Here is a 24615-nt window from a genome sequence, read left to right on the forward strand (position 1 = left end):
TTAGATGTCTAGTTCTAATCAATTATAAAAACTGAAGAAAACATATAAACCACTGTTTAGAGGCATGTAGCGGGGGCAGCAACACACAACCAACAAGTGAGTAGTTAGAATCTTGGAAAGCAGGAGGCATAAGAGGCAAGCTCCACATTCACCTCCACTTCATCCCTAAGGCCTTTTGCAAACTGCAGCCTGGAGGAACAGTATTCAAACAGAAAGTGACAGTCATATTGAGCTGGAAAGCAGAAGTCCAAATAAGGGCTGCCAGAATGCTGGGATTGCAGGGTGAGGGGAACTCAGGAGAGGAGGAAACTGAAGGAAAGAAACCAGACAAATTTCCATACGAAGTCCTCTCAAGTCATTTGCTGACTCCTACCTGCACATACATGTGTCAACATGCCTCAAAAAAGCTAAGAGGAAAGAGAAACTGAGAGGTTGAAGCCACATCTATAACATGGTACTGAGAAGACAGACCAGAGTTCAAGGTGGAATTCAAGTACTAACCACTGTGGACTTTTCATTTGAGACCCAATAGGGCCAGATCCTACAAGACAAACACAAAATAGAACAGCCCTCACAAAGCCTAAAAATAAGCCTCAATGGGTGCAAATGAGCACCTGGCACTCATGCTCCCAGAACAAACCTTAACAATCTCTGTCTCTACAGCTTTTCATCAATTTCTGGCTCTAATCAAAAACTGCCATGCAAAACGAAAAGATCAAACATTGAAATCCAAGATAAAAAAAAAGACAATAAAAAGAGACCGAGAGATAACTTAGGCAAGGACTTTAAAATAACTAAGACTAATAGATTTTTTAAAAAGTACAAAGATAGATGAAAAGATGGAAAATTTTAACAGGGAACTAAAATCTATAAAAAAGAATCAAAGGGATATTTAAGAATCAAGACATAGTATTTATAACTAAGAACTGTAAGAACTTATTCGATGGGTTTAATTGCAGACTGGACACAGAGAGAGACAGGGATTAGTAAACTAATCTAATTACTAAACAGGATGACAGATCAATATAACATACACTAAAGTACACAGAAAAAAGTATTAGATAAACCAAAACAAAGTGTGAGAGAGATGAGGAACACAGGAAAAAGGTTTAGCAAATACGTAACTAAAAGTCCAAGAGGAGAGGAGAGAAAGAATGGGACAAAACAATACTTGAAAAAATTAGGAGGCTTCTATAGTAATCTAGACAAGACTTTACTGTGGGCTGAATCAAATCAGAGGCAGTGATTTTAGAGAAAAGTTGACAGAATTAACAGACACACACACAGAAGGACGAGTAAGAGGGTGGAATCTAGGGTAATTCATGGGGTTCAGAAGACTATTGAACACTGGCATAGGGACTCCAAAAGAAGCAGGCTTTTCCAGGGAAGGGATGGAAAAGTAAAGATGGAGTAAATCAGTTTTGGATATATTTAAGATGTCTAAAGACATCTGAGTAAGGATAACAATGTAAAGTTGCAATAATTTCTATTTTAGTGGTAAACAAGAATAATAAGGATCTGGGATTAGCTTATTTCCTCTACAATTTGTCCTATTAGTCCAGAGGTAAATGGGAGAATTTTGGCCTCTCTGGAGAAAGTCAGTCATAGTTTATCTTGTTTATGTTTCTGAGGTAATTCTTGCTGAGATGTGAAGGTAATGGGAACAAGTTCTATGGACCCTCACAATATGTTAAGGAATCCCCTGTTAATGGGAAATCTCTGTAGAATCAGTGGGCAGTGTCTATATTAATTAACAGTTCTTCTGTGGGAATTCCAGGCTAGAGCAAAAAAAGGCATCGAGTATAGAATGTGAATATCTGACCCCTTTAGTGGTCCGTCATTATTTTTCATTTTAAGAGAGAAACTGGCCTTAAGCTTTATGTATGAGTTCCCCTTGAGCTTGATTAATGATGGGAAGTAGTCATCCACACTTTGGTGTGGATCAAAATAAACTGGGGTGTTTATTCAAAATGTAGATTCTTTGGCCCTGCTTCAGATCTACTAAATCAGAATCTGAGAACAGGGCCTGGGAATCTCCATTTGCCCTAGGGGATTCTTATCACAGACACTAGTTAGAAAACTCTAGCAATGATCTAATGATAGGATGGATATTGGGTAGACTGATTGAGGTACTATCCTCATCCACTGTGTAAGATTAAGACAACACTGGCCATCACTTTGAATAGGCCCATAGGGACTGAACTGTCCATTTCTTTGGTCTCAAGTGAATATACAGAAGCAGCAACAATAATTGGAAGAGTGGCGTCATAAAGTTGCACGAAGAACTGGCAGTGATATTCCAGTAATTTACTTCCATTAGTTCTGTTGGTCATAACCCTGGCTACTATATCTATTGAGTTACTAAGACATTGAATAAATGGAATAGAAATACCATATATAAATTAAAACCTATAAGATGATCTCCTCAATGTCCAAGGAGCCATATAGGTCAAGAAAAAATTAATACAAAATGGATTATGGTGTTGGAGGATGACTCTTTCTGGGAGAAGCAAAGAACTTACAAGATTTATATTCACATTTTTTTTCTTTTCTTTAGAGAGTGACATCAACTAAATGATGTAAGAAATTCCAAAAGTCCATCCTTATATAGAAGGAAAAATTGGCAAAACCTATAGGATTGACTTCTTCAGAAATATAAAAACTAATCAAAAGTTTAGAGTAACCCTGACAGTGCTTACTCATGAAAAATGGCTGAACCTTGGTAAGAAAAGTGACATTTGTGGTGTTATAAATTACCCTACCCTCATTCCCTGCTCTCAAGCTCATCAATAGCCTTGAAAATAACAGCTTGCATTCTCAAAACCAAGTACTGGAAGGAAAAGAATGGACCTCATTCTGAGAGAATTATAATTATTTGTTTTGAACTGTCTGGCGAATCCCTAGAAACCCTGTTCGAAAGACTTGCCTTTTTTTTTTTATTTCAGAGTATTACAGGGCACAAATAATTCTGGTTACATGAATCACTTTTATAATACTTGAGTCATGGTTATAAGAGTGTCTGTCACCCAGATATTGTTCATTGTACCTGTTAGGTAAGTTTTTACCCATCCCCTCCTCCGTCCTCGCCCCTCCCTGATTTCCACTGAGTTGTACTTCCCCCTGTGCATATGTATGCTTGTTGGTTAGTTCCAATTTAATAATGATTACATGTGGTATTTGTTTTTCCATTCTTTAGATACTTCATTTAGGATAATGGTCTCCAGTTCCATCCAAATAGTTGCAAATGGCATCTTTTTTTATGGCTGAGTGGTATTCCATGGTATACATATACCACATTTTGTTAATCTACTCATGAATTGATGGGCATCTGGGTTGATTCCACATCTTTGCAAATGTGAATTGTGCTGCAATAAACATTCAAGTGCAGGTGTCTTTTTGATAAAATGACTTTTTTTCCTTTGGGTAAATACCCAGTAGTGGGATTGATGGATCAAATGGTAGGTCGACTTTTGGGTTCTTTGAGGAATCTCCACATTGCTTTCCACAGAAGTCGTATTAATTTGCAGTCCCACCAACAGTGTATAAGCGTTCCTTTCTCTCTGCATCCATGCCAGTATCTACTGTTTCGGACTTTTTAATAAAGGTCATTCTGAATGGGGTAAGGTGATTTCTCATTGTGGTTCTAATTTGCATTTCCCTGATGATTAGTGATGCTGAGCATTTTTTCATATGTTTATTGATGATTTGTCTATCTTCTTTTGAAAAGCTTCTGTTCATGTCTTTTGCCCTCTTTTTAATGGTAGTGTTTGATTTTTTTTCTTGCTGATTTGCTTGAGTTCTTTGTAGATTCTGTCATTAGTCCTTTATTGGACATATAGCTTACAAATATTTTCTCCCATTCTGTAGAGGTTGTCTATTTGCTCTGTTAATTATTTCCTTGGCTGTGCAGAAGAAAAGACTTGCCTTTATCATGCCTAACTCACAACTTGCCTTCTGTTAAAGTTGCTACCCCAATTTGTGGAAAACATTTACAAGGACATATTTTTAGTCACTATTGTCTGAGGCAACAGAAAACAATTGGGACAAACAACAGATTCACCAAAAAAATAGTGAAGAATGGCTGGGAAATGAGATGTTTTGGGAACTATGAGAAGTTCTGACATATTCTTTGGAATCTAGAAGGCTCTGGGCATGCCCAGGCATTTGCACATTCTCAGGAAAGATGTGATAAGGCCTTAAGCTTTCACCTCTGGCTGACCTTGAAGCTCTTTGTAAGCCGGAAGTGAAGCTTCCTGGCTGAGTACTAAATGTATGCCACTCCCTCTTCCCTTACCCACCACACATACAGAGCCTCCCTGCAAAGACTGGGAGATTTTTTGGTTCTAGGCATTTATGTTAATCTCTGAACAGAAACTTCAGTGGCCGCATGTAAGAAAGAATATAGACTGTACAAAATTAGTTTAGAGAAGTCGCTAAACAAAGAACAAAGACAACAACAAACTCTGCGCAGGGTTAAGATATGACCTTCCAGAAGTACCACACTATAATATCCCAAATATTCTGTTTGTAACAAAAATTAAGAGAAGAGGCATTCGAATGAAGGAGATAATTAAGAGGCACGACAATGAAGATGATCATACACAGGGGAAAAAAAATCAATAGACATTCCCTGAGGAAACACAGACATTGGACTTACTAGACAAATGTTTTACTCTAGCTGTTGAAAATATGAGCTAAAGAGCTAAAGGAAACTATTTCTGAATAACTAAAGGAAAGCATTAAAAAACTCATCAGATAAGAGAATATCAATAAACAGATAAAAATTATAAATAGAACCAAATCAAAATTCTGCAGTTCAAAAGTATAATAACTGAAATGAAAAATTAATTAGAGCAGCTCAACAGCCCATTTGAGCAGACAGAAGAATTAATAAACTTGAAAGTAGGTCAACTGAGATTATCCAGTCTGAGTAAAAGAAAGAAAGGGAGATACAAGTGCAGATGAGTCTACCCCCAAAGGGGAAGCAGACCTTGTCTTGATCCAAAGAAGGCTGAGCGTGAGACTTTGGCAGCCCTGTGGTAAGGTCAATTTGCACTCCATTCCCAATGGAACTAGGAATCACACAGAATCTTTAAGCAGTCCTGCTTTTCCTGACCAAAAGCAAGTGCACCTGCATAGACAAAATGAGACCCTCAGGTACAGTGCAACTAAACATATGGTCTGTAGACTGTTTACTAGCCTATGAGACAAGTACAGAAATTAAGTGTTCAATAACTTGTAGTAATCATTTCACTGAACACAACTATAGGCCAGTTGGGGTTTGCTGAACTCCTATGGTGTGTCACATCTAGCACAAGATACATAAAAGCAGGACAACATATTGGTTGGTAACAGATTAGGAAAAAAAAATCTGTTCCTTCACTATGGTAGTTTGAGAAGTAATATTCTAGTACTTCTGACAAACCACAGAAAGAAAAAAGAAAAAAAGGGAGAAAACCAAAAAAGAAAGAAATGATGGCCTTTGGCTGCAGTAGGATCCAAGATAAAAACATAATCCCTGGTCAGCCTATTAAGATTTTGGCAAAACCACACAACCCCCCCTCCCAATATCCATGGGGGATTGCTTCCAGGACCCCCTGGGGATACCAAAATCCAAGGATGCTCAAGTCTGTTACATAAAATGGTAGACTTTCTGCATATAACCTACTCACAATCTCCCATATACTTTACATCATCCCTAGATTATGTATAATAAATAATACAATGTAAATGTTATATAAATAGTTATGCTGTATTTTTTTAATTTGTATTATTTTTTGTTATATTGTTATTTTTTGTTTTCTTTTTTCAAATATCTTCACCCACGGTTGGTTGAATTCAGGGATGTAGAACCCACAAACATGGAGGGCCACCTATATTCTCCATCTATGAAACTTACTGGAACCTATTACCAAGTCGCAAGAGAAAAGCAAGTTTGTGTGGGTTTTTCCCTCGATGAAGACAGTCTGAGTATCACAGATTATGAAACTGGGAGGCTGACATGTCTTAATTCACACAAAAATTTGACTATTGTCATCAAGCCCACTCTTTGTAGCTAAAACTTGTTAAATTGTCCATGTTCATGCAAAAATAAAAAGCTCTAGGATTGATCAAGAGTGTCTATAATTTAGTAGTAAATGGGGGGGCGGATAGCTAAATGTAATGCAACTATATAAAAACCATGATGAAAATATGCTATGATCCAAATGTCTTTTGTCTTTTGTAGAGTGACTCTTACTGAATCAAGGCAATGTTATGAAAATATATACCTAAAGAAATTATTACACTTGGAATTTTTAAGCTTTAAAGATCCATTATGATTATGATTCTTAACAGTATTTTGGTTGTATTTTCAGACATTTTTAATTGACATTTAAAAAGTTGAGTGCTACAATAGTGTGATAATGAACATGTTTTTTATGTGAAAGTTCAACACTAAAGCTGGCTGTGATAAAAGATAAATGATGACACTGTTACCATGAAAGTGAAAAGCAAAAGGAGAGTTTTGGGTAAGTCCAAAAAACCTTAATCTGTCTTTGTTTCCTTCATGTTACTGTCTAACTTTATGAAAATTTATATTTTAGTTTTCCTTAGGAAAGATATTGCAATTTCTTTTTCTTTTCAGATAGTTTATAGGCAAATGATGCTACAAGGCGGACAGTCTGAACCTGCATACTTTGAAGGCAATACCAGGGCACTAAGGCCAAAGAGTCAAAAAAGAGACTTCTAACTTTGGTGGAGGTACGGGAGGGAGGGCCAAAACTGTAATGTGAACACATTATTAAGACATTATATAACAGGGCATATTAAAATTAATGAAAACAGGGAAACTGGTTTGAAGACTCTCATAAGAGCAAGGAATGAAGTAAAGGTAGAGGTTAATTAAAACTATCAACATAAATATATGTCCTATTAAAAGAAGACAGTATTTTCTTGCTCTGTGAAAACAGTTTTTCATGACTCTTTTCTACTTTGAATATTTTATGCAAAACAATATGAAGTGTACATCTAATGACCAGATACTAGTCTTGAGTACTATTTTCCACCAAAAGACACTTGGTAAATGAATAGTTAGTGCCTTGGAGAATAGGCTGATGCACATCGAAAAAGAGGCAAGATCTGCAGGACAATTTCTCAGAAGGGCGTAGTGTTCAAAGGATAAAGAGGTCAGTTTGAAGAAAGGGCTGCCAGGGGCCATATACTGATTATTTTAGCATCTAAATTAGTTACTATAGTTAAACAGAACTTTCGGTATTTTGTGAAAGTCCCTAAACATAATACTCAAGAGATAAGTCAACTCTACTGCCAGTTAAACACCCCTAATCTGAAAATCTGAAATGCTACAAAATCCAAACCCCCATGATGCCACAAGTAGAAAATGCCACTCTTAACACCTTTGCTTTCTGATGGTTCAATAAATACAAACTTAGTTTAATGCACAAATTAAAAATATTTTATTAAATTACCTTCAGGCTATAAGTATAAAGGATATATAAAACATAAATAAATATCATGTTTAGACTTGGGTCCTATCCCCAAGTTATCTCATTATGTATATGCAAATATTCCCAAATCCAACAAAAATCTAAAATCCTAAACTCTTCTGGTCCCAAGCATTTTGGATAAAAGATACTCAATCTGTAATACTATTGCCTGTGCCTGATGTCTTACAAAAAAGAAAAAAATAGCATAGAGAACAAATAACTGAATTACTTTAGAAATGTGAACTGCTTTATTTACTCTACAATACTGTTCCTTCACTGGGCAGGACTAGTTGCTATCATAAATAATCATGATAAGTATTTGTTTTGTGAAAACGTTTTGAAAAGTCAAAATACTGTGCTCCCATTGTATGTTAGGAATCTTGGGACAGTGGGTGAATTATAGAATGAGATTTCAGGCAGGCCTGAAGTCTGTGTCCGGCAAGCTGTGGTGCAGCTGAAAATCATTCTTTACAAGTTACTTGCACCTGATATACAGACAGGTTGAAAGCTAGGGTTTGCAGAAAAGTTGCAACAGGTCAGAAGAGTAAAAAATGAAATAAAGCAAAACAAAAACCTGGTAAGAGTGGGGATGGCAAGCTTCTGTAAGAATCTAGATAGGATGCTCATGCTAATCAGGTGGTACCACTGGAGCTGGGTGCAGGCCTATTGCTACACATAAAGTCCTTTTCCGTTAAGTTGTAAAACTGTAACACCTGTGGGTATACAAACTGAATAAAGGTGTTTCCCTTCAGTAAGACAAGTTACAAAAGAATGTAACCCCTTCCTCTTATAGGAACAGGGTTTGGCCAGGAGAAATGGGCTCATGAGTGTAGCCCATTCTCTCTGCCAGGTGTCCAAGGGCAGTACACAAAAGTTGAACAACATATGCAGTAGCTCTCGCTGAGCACCTTGGAAACTGAAAGCTAGGGAAGCCTGCCCCTCTGACCAACAGTGCTACTGAGTTTCCTACACTACAGGCCTGTGTGTTCTATTAGCTGCATCCTTTACCTACATTAAAGAAACTTAGATCTCTTGCCAATGTCTGCTGGTGCTTTTTGTCAATTTTCCCGGAGCGACAACCATGCACTGACTTATTGGAAGACAAGTCTCCATGGGCCCTCAACACTTCTGCACATTTTATGAGCAGAGTCAATGACTGCCTCAGTTCCAGACTTTCTTTTCAAGGATGTTTACGTAGTAAAGAGTTGCTCTGGAGCAAGGTCAGGCATGTTTACTGCCTATTATAAAATTTGGGTTCCCTAAGCTCAGTGCTCCACTCCTTTAATGCAACCCATTGCGTGTGTAAGTATCATCTGGCCCCTGTCATGATGCCCTGAGGGAACTGAGCCATAGTGGTAGCTGACCTTTGATCTTTAGCTTTTGGGTGATTTTACACTGATTAGTGTTTATTGTGATGGGCCATGAAATATACAGCTCTGAGTACTTCCTGCAGGGCAGGTCTTATCTTAACAAATTCCCTCAGTGTTTGCTTGTCTGAGAATGACGTTATTTCCCCTGTATACATGAAACTTAGTTTTGCAGGACACAGAATTCTAAACTGGGCATTATTCTGTTTGAGAAGACTAAGAATGGGACCCCAATCCCTTTTGGCTTGCAAGGTCTCAGTTAAGAAGTATGAGGTTAGTCAGCATAACCAGGAGCATAACAACTGGGTTTTGCAAATCCTTCTAGCAAATCAGTGGACCAAAAGATAGTTTTAGGGGACTCCCTGACACAATGTGCATTATTAAAAAAACATCTATACTGGATTGTTTAAGGAAAGCTTCTTTTAGAAAGGACTGTTCGAAGTGAAGTCTGAAAAAAGAGCAAGAGTCAACACTTAACTGGATAGAGAAAGAAAAAAGTATTTTCCAAGCACAAGATAAAGGAAAGTGGTGAAAAGAATACTTCACAGTCTAAGAAATAAAAGGTGGGAGCAGGCCATTTGAAGCCTCATAGGCCATACTAAAGACTACTTTTGTACTTAAGCAAGGGAGGGTGGTATGATCAGATTTCAAAAAAAAGATCACTCAGGCTGTAATACATAGACCAGAACATCATGAGGCCAATGCAAGTTACTTAGGCAGGACTTTCATTTTGTTAAGGTGGTATGTCTCATATTCATATTTTAACTACATATTTGGTGTTATATTGTTGTTGTTATTCATGTGGTTATTCTGTTGTTCTTGTTGTTTTGTTTTTATCTTTAAAGGTGGAAAGGATACTGAATAAGAGTGAGTAGGTGTTCTTATAGGGAAATACAGAGAATATGAGGAAGAGGAATGAAGTTGCAAAGGGGAGAGAAGATGTGTCTATATTTATACTTTTTGTTTTCATTGAGAAATCTTCCAAAATGTGTAAATTTATTCTCAGGCCTGCCAAATTTCCCTTTATGTTAAGCCTTAAACATACTAAAGATTTTAAAATAAGAAATTACACGAATACTTACCACTATAGAAGAATGCCGAATATCTAATACATAGGTATGTTCCCAAACAGATGAATTTAATTTTAAAAATTTGGACATATCTTCGCCGTTGATCCCCAGATTGTGAAGGCCATTCATCATTTTTCCTTCTAATTTCAGCATATCCAAAATACTTTACGTTCAAAAAAAAGAAATGTTTTATTTTGATTTTCCAATAAAAAAAATCTTCTAAAGTCTGATACATTTCTCAAGCATTAGGAACAAGTTTTATTGTTATTTTTCTTAATAGCAGGAAAATATATTATTAAATTAAACTCATTAACAGATAAGACAAATAGTTCTTCTAATTAGTTATCCAGGGTAACCTTATATGCTTTTATTTTTAGTGGTAATAAAACTTTATTAGTATTTAAGAGATAACAAAAAATATTGTATTCTTTACCAAAGTAGTGAGGATATAATCAGCCCTGAGCAAGCCAAAAATGAAGAAAAAAATATATCAGGGCACTCTTGATAAACCGACCACAAAAATAAGATGTGTAAAATTTCAGTACAGGGGAAGCCCCATTAAAGTATTAAAGTTCACATATGTTTGGAATACAAATTAAAATTTCTTATTACATATAATAATTTGATATATCTTAAAGTATTACTGTAAACAGTGACATCAACAGTAAATATCTCACTGACAAAAAGTTTGGGAATTTGAATTTTTAAACTACTCTTTACCAAGTCCATAGCTGAGGTAACTATTGAGAGGCAAAGATGTATAAGGGGCTCCTTAATGGGCTACGATAGAATTCCAAATGTGAATAAATAAGACCCTCTTTATACTTCATCAGTGCTACGTGTCTTTGCCCTAGTCACTGCCACATGCTTCTACTACTCAGCCTCCCTGGGGGTGAGATCCAGGCCTTTATTCAACCAATGCTGACCTGACCCATGGAGGTTTAGACTTCTCCCACTGCCTCCAGGATCAGAGGGAAAAGAGCCCCTGGGAGCATCGATGGGCTATGTTGTTGGTTCTCCACAACCCAGCAAAGCAGTGACTGACAGGAGATGTGAAGGCAGCACAAAATACTTCCCTACTCCCTGTCTTTTTCCCAAATGGACAATTCTGAAGTACTGGTTGCTTAAGACCTCTCTCCCTATAATGTCTATGTAAAATGCCATTTTCCTTCCTCTATTTCCCTATCATTTTCTTCCTTCTGTTCTTTACATTGATTTTATTCCACATCCTCTGATCTTTTTCTGATAACCTTTTGATTGTTATCCTCAAAAACATCAGAAGATATAAATATTCTCACGTATTTTCTCTGTCTCCTCTAAGGGAATCGTAATAGCCATAATTAGTGATCACATCAATGAAAAACAGAAATGTAGCACACATCTTCCAGATCTCTAATTACCAGGTGGAAGAGCCAAGGGAGTTACATTTCTTGAGTAACATACAGACTATCTAAATCATGCATGAACATGTTGCTGCTGTGAAAATTTGCCTATACACTGTCATAGAAAACTTTCTAAAATTTTATATACCATCGTACTCCTCCTTTTAAACCTGCTTTCAATGCTCCTGAGTACAGATATAATTTTTGTTCCCCGGAAATTTACAAGTCAGGACCTAAAAACTTCTCTACTCTTTCTATGTGTAGTTCATCCTATATATCTTAGGTTATTATTTTTCCAATACTAGGTCGAAGGATTCAACTAAATAAAGAGAAAAGCCCCATTTGAGATAAAATTATAAAAAATATTGAGTAAAACAACAGTTCCAAATCAACTTCTCAGTCTTTCCAATATATTTTCTTATATATTTCCAAATTGATAAGAAAATGGAACTTAAATATTTTATTAATTTTGGTTCAATGAAAGTATATTCAAGTAAATTAAAATGAAATATCTGAACTAAAGTATTATGTTTGCTAAATTCATCTTATGTTTCAAACATTGTTTTAAAGTAGTTTTATGTTTCTCTATAAAAGTAACTCTTTGTTTGGCTCATGACTTTAATTTATGGGTGAACGGCCAATGATAAAGAAAAGCCTTCCTAATTATACCCTTGAGCAATTTTGAGAATTATTTTTTGACTTAAGATACTCGATAGCACCTTGCATCCTTTAATTTCAAATCAAAAGATTCTTTAAACTAAATGACAAAAGGGACACAAGTTATCAACATCTGTGGGATCCAGCAAAAGCAATCACAGGGTAAAAATTCATAGCCACACATGTCTACACCCAAAGGACAGAAAGATCACAAATCAACAATCTAATGAATCATCTCAAGGAATTGAAAAACGAAGAGCAAACCAATCCCAAACCCAGCAGAAGACAACAAATAAGTAAGGTCAGAGTAGAACTAAATGAAATCAATAACAAAAGAATTATACAAAAGATTAACAAAAAGTTGGTTCTTTCAAAACATGAACAAAATTAACAGGCTTCTCACTAGATTAACTAGAAACAAAAAAGAAAAAAACCCTTGTAAGTTCAATCAGAAATGAAAAAGGAGCTAGTACAACTGATACCACAGAAATACAAAATATCATCTCTGAATACTATAAAAATCTCTATGCACATAAACTTGAAAACATGGAGGAAATGGAAAAATTCTTAGAAACATACAATCTCCCTAGGCTCAATCAGGAAGAAACAGAACTCCTGAACAGACCAATATCAAGTAATGAAATTGAAGCAGCAATAAAATATCTCCCAACAAAAAAAAGTCCCAGACCAGACAGATTCACAGTCAAATTTTAACAAACCTACATAGAAGAACTGGTACCTATACTGCAGAAATTATTTTGTAACATAAAGAAAGAAGGAATCCTCCCCAACTTGTTCTACGAAGGCAGTATCACCTTGATACCAAAGCCAGGAAAGGACACAACAAAAAAAGAAAACTACAGGCCAATATCCCTTATGAATATAGATGCAAAAATTCTCAATAAAATCCTGGGTAACCAAATTCAGCTGCATATCAAAAAAAATAATCCAACACAATCAAGTGGGCTTCATCCCAGAGATGCAAAAGATGGCTCAACACATGTAAATCAGTAAATATAATTCATCACATAAATAGAAGCAAAAATAAAGACCACATGATCCTCTTGTTAGACGCAGAAAAAGCATTCGACAAAATTCAGCACTCTTTTATGATAAGAACACTTAACAAAATAGGCATAGATGGAACATACCTAAATATTATAAAAGTCATATATGACAAACCCATAGCAAACATCATATTAAACAGGGAAAAACTGAAGGCATTCCCTCTTAGAACTGGAACCAGACAAGGTTGCCCTCTATCACCACTTCTATTCAACATAGTGCTGGAAGTCCTAGCCAGAGGAATCAGACAAGGGAAGGAAATCAAGGGCATCCAAACGGGGACAGAAGAGGTCAGACTATTGCTCTTTGCTGACCGTATGATCTTATATCTAGAAAACCCCAAAGATTCCGCCAAGAGACTACTGGAATTGATAAGTTCAGCAAAGTCTCAGGTTACAAAATCAATGTGCACAAATCAGTAGTACTCATATATATCAACAACAGTCAAACTGAGAACCAAATCAAAGACTCAATACCTTTCACAATAGCAACAAAGAAAATAAAACACCTAGGAATATATTTAACTAAGGAGGTGAAAGACCTCTACAGAGAGAACTACAAAACCCTGAGGAAGGAAATCCCAGAGGATGTAAACGAATGGAAAAACATATTATGTTCATGGATCAGCAGAATCAACATTGTTAAAATGTCTTTACCATGCAGAGTGATTTACAGATTCAATGCAATCCCCATCAAAAAACCAATGTCATCTTTTATGGATCTAGAGAAAATTATTCTACGCTTCCTATGGAACCAGAAAAGATCCCAAATAGCCAAAGCAACCTTAAGCAAAAAGAACATATTGGGAGACATCCCTTTACCAGACTTTAAGCTATACTATAAGAATATAGTAACCAAAACAGCATGGCACTGGCACAAGAACAGAGACATAGACCTGTGGATCAGAGCAGAGAACCCAGATATAAAACCATCCTCATATAGCCATCTATCTTTGACAAGGCAGACAAACACATACACTGGGGAAGAGAATCCCTATTCAATAAATGGTGCTGGGAAACCGGATAGCCACACGTAGAAGACTGAAATAGGATCTGCACATTTCACCATTCACAAAAATTAATTCAAGATGGATAACACACTTAAACCTAAGGCATGAAACTTTAAGAGCGCTAGAAGAAGAGGTTGGAAAAATTCTTATAGATATCAGCCTAGTCAAAGAATTTATGAAGACGACCCCAAGGGCAATCATGGCAACAAAAATAAATAAATGGGACCTGATTAAATTAAAAAGCTTCTGCATAGCCAAGGAAACAATCAATAGAATGAATAGACAACCTACAGAACAACCTACAGAATGGGAGAAAATATTTGCATGTTATGCATCCAATAAAGGGCTAATAACCAGAATCTACAAAGAACTCAAGCAAATCAGCAAGAAAATAATCAAACAACCCCATTAAAAAGTGGGCAAAAAACATGAACAGAAACTTTTCAAAAGAAGATAGACTAATGGCCAATAAACATATGAAAAAATGCTCAGTGTCTCTAATCATCAGGGAAATCCAAAACCGCAATGAGATATCACCTAACTACAATGAGAATGGCTTTTATCAAAAAGTCCCAAAACAAGAGATACTGGCCTGGATGAGGAGAGAAAGGAACACTTATATACTGTTGGTGGGACTGCAAACTAGTTCAGCCTCTGCGGAAAGTAGTATGAAGATACCTCAACGAATTAAAAGTAAACCTACCATTTGATCCAGCAATCCCACTACTGAGTATTTACCCAAAGGAAAAAAAGACATTTCATAAAAAAGATATTTGCATTCGAATGTTTCTAGCAGCATAACTGACAATTGCAAAGATGTGGAATCAACCTAAGGCCCCATCAATTCATGAGTGGCCTAAGAAAATGTGGTATATGTATACCATGGATACTCAGCCATAAAAAAAAAAATGGTGAAATAATAACTTTTATAACAACTTGGACAGAACTGGAGACTATCCTCCTAAGTGAAGTATTGCAAGAATGGAAAAACAAATACTACCTGTACTCACTATTAAATTGGAACTAAATTATCAACACTCATGTGTACATCATGGCAAGAAAATTCAAAGGAAATCAAGTAGGTGGGGGCACAAGGAGTGGATGGGTAAATTCACACCTGATGGGTACAATGCACACTATCTGGGTGATGGACATACTTATAACTTTGACTCAAACTGTACAAAATTAATTCATGTAACCAAAATGTTTGTACCCCCAAAATATTCTGATGTAAAAAAAAATCTATGAATTTCATAATGTTTATGTTTTGTAAAAAAACAATTCTTTTCTGATGGACATAAGCACTTCAAATTCTTGTTAATTTCCCTTCCCTTCCCCTTTCCCTTCCCTTTCTTTCTTTCTTTAGAGACAGGGTCTTGCTGTTTCCCAGGCTGGAATGCAGTGATATGATCATTAGCTCAAAGCACTCTTCAACTCCTGGCCTCAAGCAATGCTCCTGCCTCAGCCTCTCTCTACAGCATGTATCACCACAACTGGCTAATTTTTTAAAATTTTTTGTAGAGATGAAGTCTCTTTGTTGCCCAGGCTGGTCTCCAACTCCTGGCCTCAAGTGAACCTCCCACCTTGGTCTCCCAAAGTGCTGGGATTACAGAGGTAAGCCACCATGCCACCATGCTTTAATTTCTTTCTTCTGAAGAAACACCTCATGTTGCTTTCAGTTCCCATGTGGAAAGTAGAGGTCCCTGGCTGCTCAGTCCAGTCCCCAAAGAACTTCTGTGCTAAATCACTAACCTATTCTCCAATGAAAGATAGTTTAGAATAATGGGATAAGTAGTTTAGAATAATGGAATAAGTATAGGTCTAACATTCATCTGAACAAGTATCTCCAAAGACTCTCCCAGATGTGATATTCTAAAACACTTGGGCTTGCTCATTTTGGTAGAGTACTCTACCAAAATAAGAGAGTTGGTTCGCACAGTCAAAAACACACGTTTGTTTTACCTTTAAAGTGATTCTTTGCATTTTGACAAATGCTAAATTCAGGATAGTGTTTACCTTTATATAAACTATAATTTATGTCAATACTTACCTAATACCTTATGTAATACTTACCTAAAAGGATCATACACACTCCTATCAACATGAAGGCCATTTATAAATAGATGAGAATCACCTGGCTGAATTTCAAATCTATCTTGAAGGTCCTTGAAATAGACCAAAATAACAGTTAAACAAAAGGGTCAGAGCAAATATTTCAGGCTTTGCAGACCACACAGTCTCTGTTGCAACTATTCAACTCTGCCTTTGTAGCATAAAAAAAGAACTTAGACAATATGTAAACAAAATGAGCATGACTATGTTTACAAAAAATAAAATTTTTACTTATAAAAATAGGTGGCAGGCCAGATTTGGCCTACAGGCAGCAGTACGCCCATCCCTGATCTAATTGATGGGAATCTTAAGAGGTTAGAGATAGAATTCAATACCTGAATATTCTGATTTTATAATACATAAAGTTCTAATGCTATAATGATTGCTTACCTAGTACATTTTATATAGCATATACATGCACATACCCAATTTGATAGCTGACACATTCCTATTCCTTGAAGCAATGATATTCAAGAAGTAAAGCTTTGGTATTAGGTATAGATATTTGGAGCTCACTCTAAATTCATAAAAGTTTCCATTAAAGCCATGTTTGAATTTTCACAATCTTTTATTCAGTGAACATTTCCTAAGTGCCAGCTATGTGTTAGAAACAACTGTAGGCACTAGAGCAGTAAGAAAAGTAAAAAAGGCAACGTTCTTGCCACCACAGCACAGTTTTCAATATCATAGTGTTAAGTATCAGACCTGGTTTAAATCCTGGTCTTACTTACTACTTACTACCGTAAGATTTGAGCAAACTCAATTATCTTTCATAATACTCAATTTCCTCATCTGTAAAATAAGAATAATTATATTTCTCTCACAGATTTGTTGTAGTTTAAAGGTAATACATAGCTATAGCTAGTCACATATAAAGCACTCACAAATGAAAGCTTTTGTTACTATTAGCAGGGTAGGCAAGACAGTTTAGGAGGAAAAATAAGTGATAACTAGTGCATTTCAATGACATCATATGATACGTGACATGATAGAGATTTGTATAAATAATTCTGGAAAGGCAACTAACTCAAAGAAATTTAGAGAAACTTTGACAAATATGAATTTTTTTGTATGATTATCACTCAACATGACAGGTGAGCTACATACAGAGAAGGGAGAGGAGGAACTAAATTTGTAATAGACAGAAAATATTTCTACTTGCTTTATAGGGAATGCTGGAAAGAGATTAAATCCTTACATGAGAAGTTTTACAGGTACAATTTTGACTTGTTTTTAGCTACTTCTGTGCCTTTTTATTAAATAGTGAACTTATTCAAAGCAATCTGCATTCCAACTGCACAATCTACGAATGCTTAGAGAATTCATATTGCCTGCTGTTTCCCTGCAAACTTGCACTGACTCAAGCTCTATCCAGAAACTCATTCATTTCTGTTATAGTGCATCTCAGTTTTAAGTAGAAAGTCCGTCAAACATAGAAATCCATACAAAACTGCTAACTCCCTCGAGACTATTTTATGTCAGGCCTAGTGCCATGAACAGAGAAGATGCTTAAAACACAGGTAATAGATTGAACGGGGTGAACCTGACTGCTGAAACATTGTCAGAGAGAAGAGGTATGTCTATTGGAGATGGATGCTCACAAGTCCTTCTCTTCCCTCTGTTCCAGTTGGCTAGCCTTAAATCCTGGCGAGTTAGCCTGACTGTAAGATTTAAGGTATTTCTTAAATAAGGGGTAAGAATTCAATTTCTAGCAATATGATAAACCAAAGGTCCTAAAATCCTTTTAATAAAAGAAAAGCACCAAGATGCTAGAGTAAAATATTAATAATGTCCCCTGAATGCGGCTCAACTTTCAAGAAAGTAAAGAATTCATCTGAGGGCAGACAGAAGTTAGAATATGAATACAGAGATCCCTGCCCTGAGGAAACTTAGAGCTTCCTAGGTGGCCTAATGCTTGGGCTTTCAAGGGACAATCTCAGAACAACAAGAGACAAAGCTTTGGACCCACACAAGACAGGGTACAGGACCAAAGATCTCTTTGTGCACATGTAAAGAAGTGCCATACTCACAGTGAAAAGGTGAATTAGAAAACAAGCTGGGCACAATGGCTCCTGCCTATAATTCCTACTACTCAGGAGGCTGAGGCAGGAGGATCACTTGAGGCCAGGAGTCTGAGACAGGCCTGGGCAACATAGCAAACACCTCCGTCTCTAAAGAAAATTTTTTAAAATGAAAAAAATTAGCCAGGTGTGATGGTATGTGGCTGTAGTCCCAGCTACTCAGGAGGCTGAGGCAAGAGGATCCCTTGAGCCTGGGAGTTCAAGGCCACAGTAAGTGATGAACATGCCACTGCAGTCCTGCCTGGGTGACAGAATAAGACCCTGTCTCTAAAACAACAAAAACAAAAAACGCTGCAGAAACAGCATAGAAACTTGTCTATCTCACCTTGATTCTTGGTGGAGGAAGACCAAGTCTTCCATATGAATTCATGGCCTCTGACTTCTCTTCACATGGGTTTGGGGCTTAACTTTATACTATGTTTATGGCGCAAAAATAAATGCAAATCTACACAGAAAAATGTAATCTCATTTTTTTTAAAAGTTGACAGTTTATTCCAATATATCTCTTTAACAACCCAAAGACTGGGCTATTACCTGAAGCTAAAGAAATCCCAACTGATTGGCTGTCAGAAGACTGGTTAAGATTTATAATGGTAAAATGGCTTATAAAGATGTCTGAAGGTTCCTAAGGTGAAACTATATGCATTCTGAAATTAACATTTTTAAAAATTTTTAATTCTTCTGGGCACAAAATTGTTGTACATATTTTTGGGGTACGTATTTTAATACAAAGATACAATGTATAATGATCAAATTAGGGTAACTGGGATATCCATCACTTGAAGCATTTAATATTTTTTGTACTGGGAACATTCTAAATCTACTCCTTTAGTTATTTTAAAATATACAATAAATTATTGTTAACTATAGTTAACCTATTGTGCTACTGAATACTAGATTTTATTCCTCCTATCTAACCATAATTTTGTAATCATTAACCAATCCCTTTTATATCTCCCCCTCCCTACCAACCTTCCCCTCGCCTCTGGTAACCATCATTCTACTCTCTACCACCATGAGATCAACTGTTTTAGCCACCACATACGAGTAAGAACACGTGAAACTTGCCTTTCCGTGCTTGGTTTACTTTACTTAACATAATACCCCCCTCCAGTTCCATCCATGTTGCTGCAGATGACAGGATTTTCACTCTTTTTAATGGCTGAACAGTATTCCACTGTATACATACACCACGTTTTTATCCATTCATCTGTTAATGGAGACCTAGGCTGATTCCATAGCCTGGCTATTATGCATGGTGTTGCAATAAACATGGGAGTACAGATATCTCTTCAACATATCGATTTCCTTTCTTTTGGATGTATATCTCCAGCAGTTCAACTGTTGGATCATGTTTTAGCTCTACTTTTACTTTTTTGAGGAACCTCCATACTATTTTCCATAATAGTTGTACTAATTTATGTTCCCACCAATCGTGTACAAGCCTTTCCCTTTCTCTGCATCCTTGCCAGCATCTGTTATTTTGTCTTTTTGATAAAAGCCATTTTAACTGGGGTGAGATGCTAATTGTGATTTTAATTTGAATTGCTCTGATTAGTGACGGTGAGCTTTTTTCATATACCTGTTGGCCACTTCTTTTGAGAAATGTCTGTTCAGATCTTTTCCCCTTTTTAAAATTGGATTATTTGATTTTTTCCTATTGAGTTCCTTATATATATTTGGTTATTAATCCCTTGTCAGTTGAATAGTTTGAAAACATTTTTTCCTGTTCTGTAGTTGTCTCTTCACTTTGATTATTTCCTTCGCCATACAGAAGCTTTTTAGCTAGATGTGATTCCACTCGTCCATTTTTGCTCTGGTTTCCTGTGCTTTTGAGGTCCTACTCAAGAAATCTTTGCCCAGACCAATGTTCTGGAGTGTTTCCCCAATGTTTTATTCTAACAGTTTCATAGTTTCAGGTATTTACATTTAAGTCTTTAATCAATTTTCATTTATTTGTGTATATGGTGAGAGACAGGGGTCTAGTTTCATTGTATGAAATCAAAAATTTGGAGTCAAATCAGATCTCAGTCCTACTAGAAAGTTTTTTATTTTTAGGATAAGGAATAAGAAAATAAAATTCTAAAGAAAATGTTTTACAGATGTAATTTTGGAGATGATGTTCTAATATAGAGAATTTCTCTAGAATTCTAAAATTCTCACACAAAGTAATTAGTTGGAAATAAGTAGAAGAAATGTGAACTTTTATTTGGCTAAGGTGTAATCCTTTCTTTGAATTTTGTACTTAAATACCTGCATTTGGTTCATTATGCAAGTAAGTAACTAATACAATTTATTTTACACCGCTGAAGCAAAATAAAAAATTTCTCTGTGAAATGGGAAGTATGTCAAAAAAAAAAAAAAAAAAAAGAAAACTTACCTGACCATATTCTCATTTTTTTTAAACAAAAAAGTCATAGGATATAATTTAATAGCTCTTGCAATAAACAATAAAAGACACATATTGGATTTACATTGAATTTAAAATTACCAAAAGTAGATTCTGGCCACTCGGAACAAAGTAACAATAATTACAAACTTCCAAAGGAAATTTGCTGTACTTTGGAGTTAAAGCAGTTGTCTCCTAAACAAAATCAAACTCAAATTCACTTATACAACTTGAGCACAGTCATACATTTTGAATAATCTTTGCATGAGTCCAAAATCAAAACTTTATAAAAAACTATATAAAAGAATTATGACAATCCCAGTACTTTCCACTTTGTTCCCCATTCCCTACCCCTGGAGATAACTTTCTGTTTGTTTCAAAGTTTCTTCATCCTCTAGTGTTTCTTTATGAAAAAAATATGAATATATATACATGTTTCCCTTGCTTTTTTACACACAAAAAAGAGACTTTCCCACAGCAAGTGCTATTTTTCAACTTTTTTGAATTGTTGAAAATTGGTTTCTCAGTTTAATTCTGATCTGTATTTCTCTTGAGTGAGGACAGATCTTACTACATACTTAAAGACCACTATTATTTCATTTTCATGTGAACTTTCTGTTTACATGTTTTGCAGGAAACGTACTCTTTGGTGTGTATGGATGAGATGCTGTTACAGTAACATATTTCCAGGGCATTCACGTGGCCAATTCATGTGCAATGCAATTGCAATGAATAGTGTGAGACCTTCCAGTCATAACCACCCTCTTCCCCAGGTCTGGAACTCCAGTTTGTTTAATTATTTCTCACATACTCCATGGGTAACATGTACTGCTAGTCCAAACACAGCTACCGTAATTACACGAAAGCCCTTACTATTCTTGTTTTTCTCCTATCAGCGTGCTCTGGAAGAAGGAGGTGATCAAGAAGATCATCTGCGGTATCATGATTATTTAGTTTACTGATTAAGTTCAATATTTCTTGCTCTGTAGCAAAGACTGTTTCAAAACTGTTTCACTGCTAATTCCAAATGGCTGAAAGGCAGAAAAAGCGATGGCAGTGATGGCTTCAGTGGCCCTGAGTAGGCTGGGGTAGCCAGGTGGCCAGAATCACGGACCTAAGAGCTCTAGTTGTCAACACTATAGCCAGAGTTCAGGCTGGTGCCCACCTAGGGAAGGCCCTTATCACTCTTTCGATTTTTCAGAGTAGCATTTGCCCATTTTTCCACACGAATTTTTAGACTTGTCAAGTTTCAAGGGGAAAAAACCTCTCAGTATTTTTATTAGGTTCTGATTAGTTATAAATTAACTCAAAATTGATTGTTTTGTAATGCAGTCTTCTCATTCTCTTATGCCTCACTTTCTCTCGATTTTTATATTTCTAACATACTTCTCTTGACTAATAATATTGACTAGTAACTCTTATACAATAATAAATCACAGTGATAATGATCAGTTTCTTGTTCTTGATTTTAGTGAATATGCCTGGAGTATTTCCCATTAGTAAGACGATAGTTTCTCAGCCAAGATAAACACAATTACACATGTATACAACTTTTAATCACGTTAAATAAAGATGTATAATCGATTTCCTTATAAAGTGCTTTTTATAATCATAAATCGGTCTTGAATTTTATAAAATGCTTTTCAGCATCTATGGAGATACCATACAATTTTACCACTTGGATCTAATGATATTATTAATTACATAATTAGATTTCCTAATGTCAAACCATTCTTGTATTCCTCAAATAAATCTCATTTGATTGGTATTCTTGAATTTAAATCTACTAGTTTTACTATTTTTGTCTTTCATTTCATTGTTACTTGTATTAATTTCTTCTGCTTTCCTTTGGTATTCTTTAGTGTTCTTTTCTTAGCCTTTAAAGTCTTATACTTAATTCATTTATTTTTATCCTTTATTTTTATTGATCTAAGATTAGAGGCTTTTCTCTGAACATTGTTTTGTATTCCAAAGGTACCAATATTTTGTTTTCAAATGCCATTATCAAGAAATACTAAAATTTTGATGTGCATTTCCCTTCTACTTAAGAGTAAATAAAGTTTTTAAACTTCATGTGAATCAGATCTTTTTTTCCTATTTTGTTATTGATTTCTAGTTTGCATTGAGATGAGGGCATTATTTTTTCTAGTATATCTAGTTTCTAAACTTTTTGCAATCACTATTCAAAAAAATTTGAAAAAGACATATTTGCTCTATTATCTGGATCTAAAATTTGATGTTGTTTGGTCTTCTATATATTTACTTATTTTTTTTTTACGACTACTTCATCAGTCTTGGATAGAAAGGTAAACTAGATTTCTCCTTCCAGCATCTGTAGTTTCTGTTTTATGAATGTTGCTGTGTTTTGATAGATAAATATTAATAATTGCTATATTTTCATTGTGAATATAGCCATTAGTATCATAAAGGGCCATTTTTTGCTCATTAATATTTTTAGGTCTGAATCTGGCTCCATGATATTAAGATCACTTCTCCTGTAACACAGTATTTGCTTGGTATACCTTTGCTTGTCTTTTCATTTTTGATATTTCTGAGTTACTGAAAGAGTTTTTATTTCACACAAATGGGATTTTTGCCTAAGGATCTAAACAAAATTTTCATTAGTATTAGTTACATTGATTGCTATTAACAGATATGGTTAGCTTCAATTGTCATTTTTCCATTCTGTATTTATTTTCTACATTTTTTGTTTTTTTAAGAGACGGCGTCTTGCTTTGTTGCCCAGGCTGGAGTGCAGTGGTGCCAATCACAGCTCACTACAACTTTGAACTCCTGGGCTCAAACAATTCTCCTGCCTCAGCCTTCCAAGTAGGTAGGACTGCAGGTGTAAGCCACCACACCCAGATACGTTTTTTAAATTTTTTTGTAGAGATGGGGGTCTCACTATGTTGCCCAGGCTGGTCTCGAACTTCTGGCCTGAAGTTATCCTCCTGCCTTGGCCTCCCAAAGTGCTGGAATTACAGGCATGAACCACTGTGTTTGGCCTCTAGATGTATTTTTAAAATGTCATTCCAATTTGGTAGTGTCTTTTTTGTGCATTCAGTTATTTTCATACTGGGGGGGATTTGGATTTTTGTTCTACTAGTTACTATTAAACATGCGTGTCTTCATATAATACCTTCTTTTATCTTTCTTTAAATGATATCTAATGATTCCGTTACAAAAAAATAAACAGCTTTTCACCTCTTCCTGCTGCCTCTTCTTCATGCACAGCCCAATTTTATTCAATGGTCTTATTTTAAATATTAATTAACTATGTACTTTTAAATGCGTTTAAGCTTCCACTGATTAATTTTTCAGTTTTAAATCATATCCATTGATTCCTAAGTTATTATAGTTGAAGCAATCAGGAAATTTACTCTTTTCTCTCCCCCTCATTTTCATTAGTTGCAATATTTCATCATGTCAGAGTTAGACTATTTACATACTGCACTATCACCCTTTCTGTCACCTTTGTTTCAGTTCACGTTTAAACATTTGCAATGCCCAATAGCCAGTTATTTTGCCAAATTATCTTCAATTAGTTCTTGGCTGGAAGAAATTCCTCAGGAAGTGCTCTTGGGAGCTATGGTCCCTGAATTCTTGATATTCAATGTTCTTTGTAGTCTACATACACATATCTACCTGAAAGTTTAAAGGACAGCTTTTCTTTCTTCGAATATCTTGTAGGTGGAACTCTACTATTTCGTGGTGGTGAATGTTTTTAAGAAGTCTGATGCCAGTCCGATTTTCTTTTCCTATGATCTTCTTTTCCTAAATGTGTAAATTATTCCCTATATATAGTTCAATAGCCTATACCTTGTTTTTGACCATTCCAGGTCAATTTTCCCAGTTAAACAGTAATTTTTTCATGTATGGATTCAGGTCTCCTTTTATTTCAGAAAAATTTTCTAATTTTATCTTTAAACATTTGTTCTGTCCATTTGTTTTGTCTACTTCAGGGAATTCAGTAGAGGTATACTGGATTTCCTCTACCTG

At 35.6% G+C, this 24615-nt stretch overlaps 1 protein-coding gene across 1 annotated transcript in view; it reads right to left on the bottom strand.

The window, feature by feature from the left end:
• UGGT2 (UDP-glucose glycoprotein glucosyltransferase 2) overlaps positions 1 to 24615 on the bottom strand; it is a 194381-nt gene that overhangs the window by 103520 nt on the left and 66246 nt on the right. The window contains exons 11-12 of the mRNA XM_012647354.1: positions 16108 to 16199; positions 9934 to 10084 (exon numbers count right to left, since the gene is read on the bottom strand). Of these exons, the coding sequence (XP_012502808.1) occupies positions 9934 to 10084; positions 16108 to 16199 (243 nt within the window). The remainder of the gene's footprint in view (positions 1 to 9933; positions 10085 to 16107; positions 16200 to 24615) is intronic.

Source organism: Propithecus coquereli, unplaced genomic scaffold (assembly GCF_000956105.1).
Source record: "Propithecus coquereli isolate 6110/MARCELLA unplaced genomic scaffold, Pcoq_1.0 Scaffold262, whole genome shotgun sequence".
NCBI lineage: Eukaryota > Metazoa > Chordata > Mammalia > Primates > Indriidae > Propithecus > Propithecus coquereli.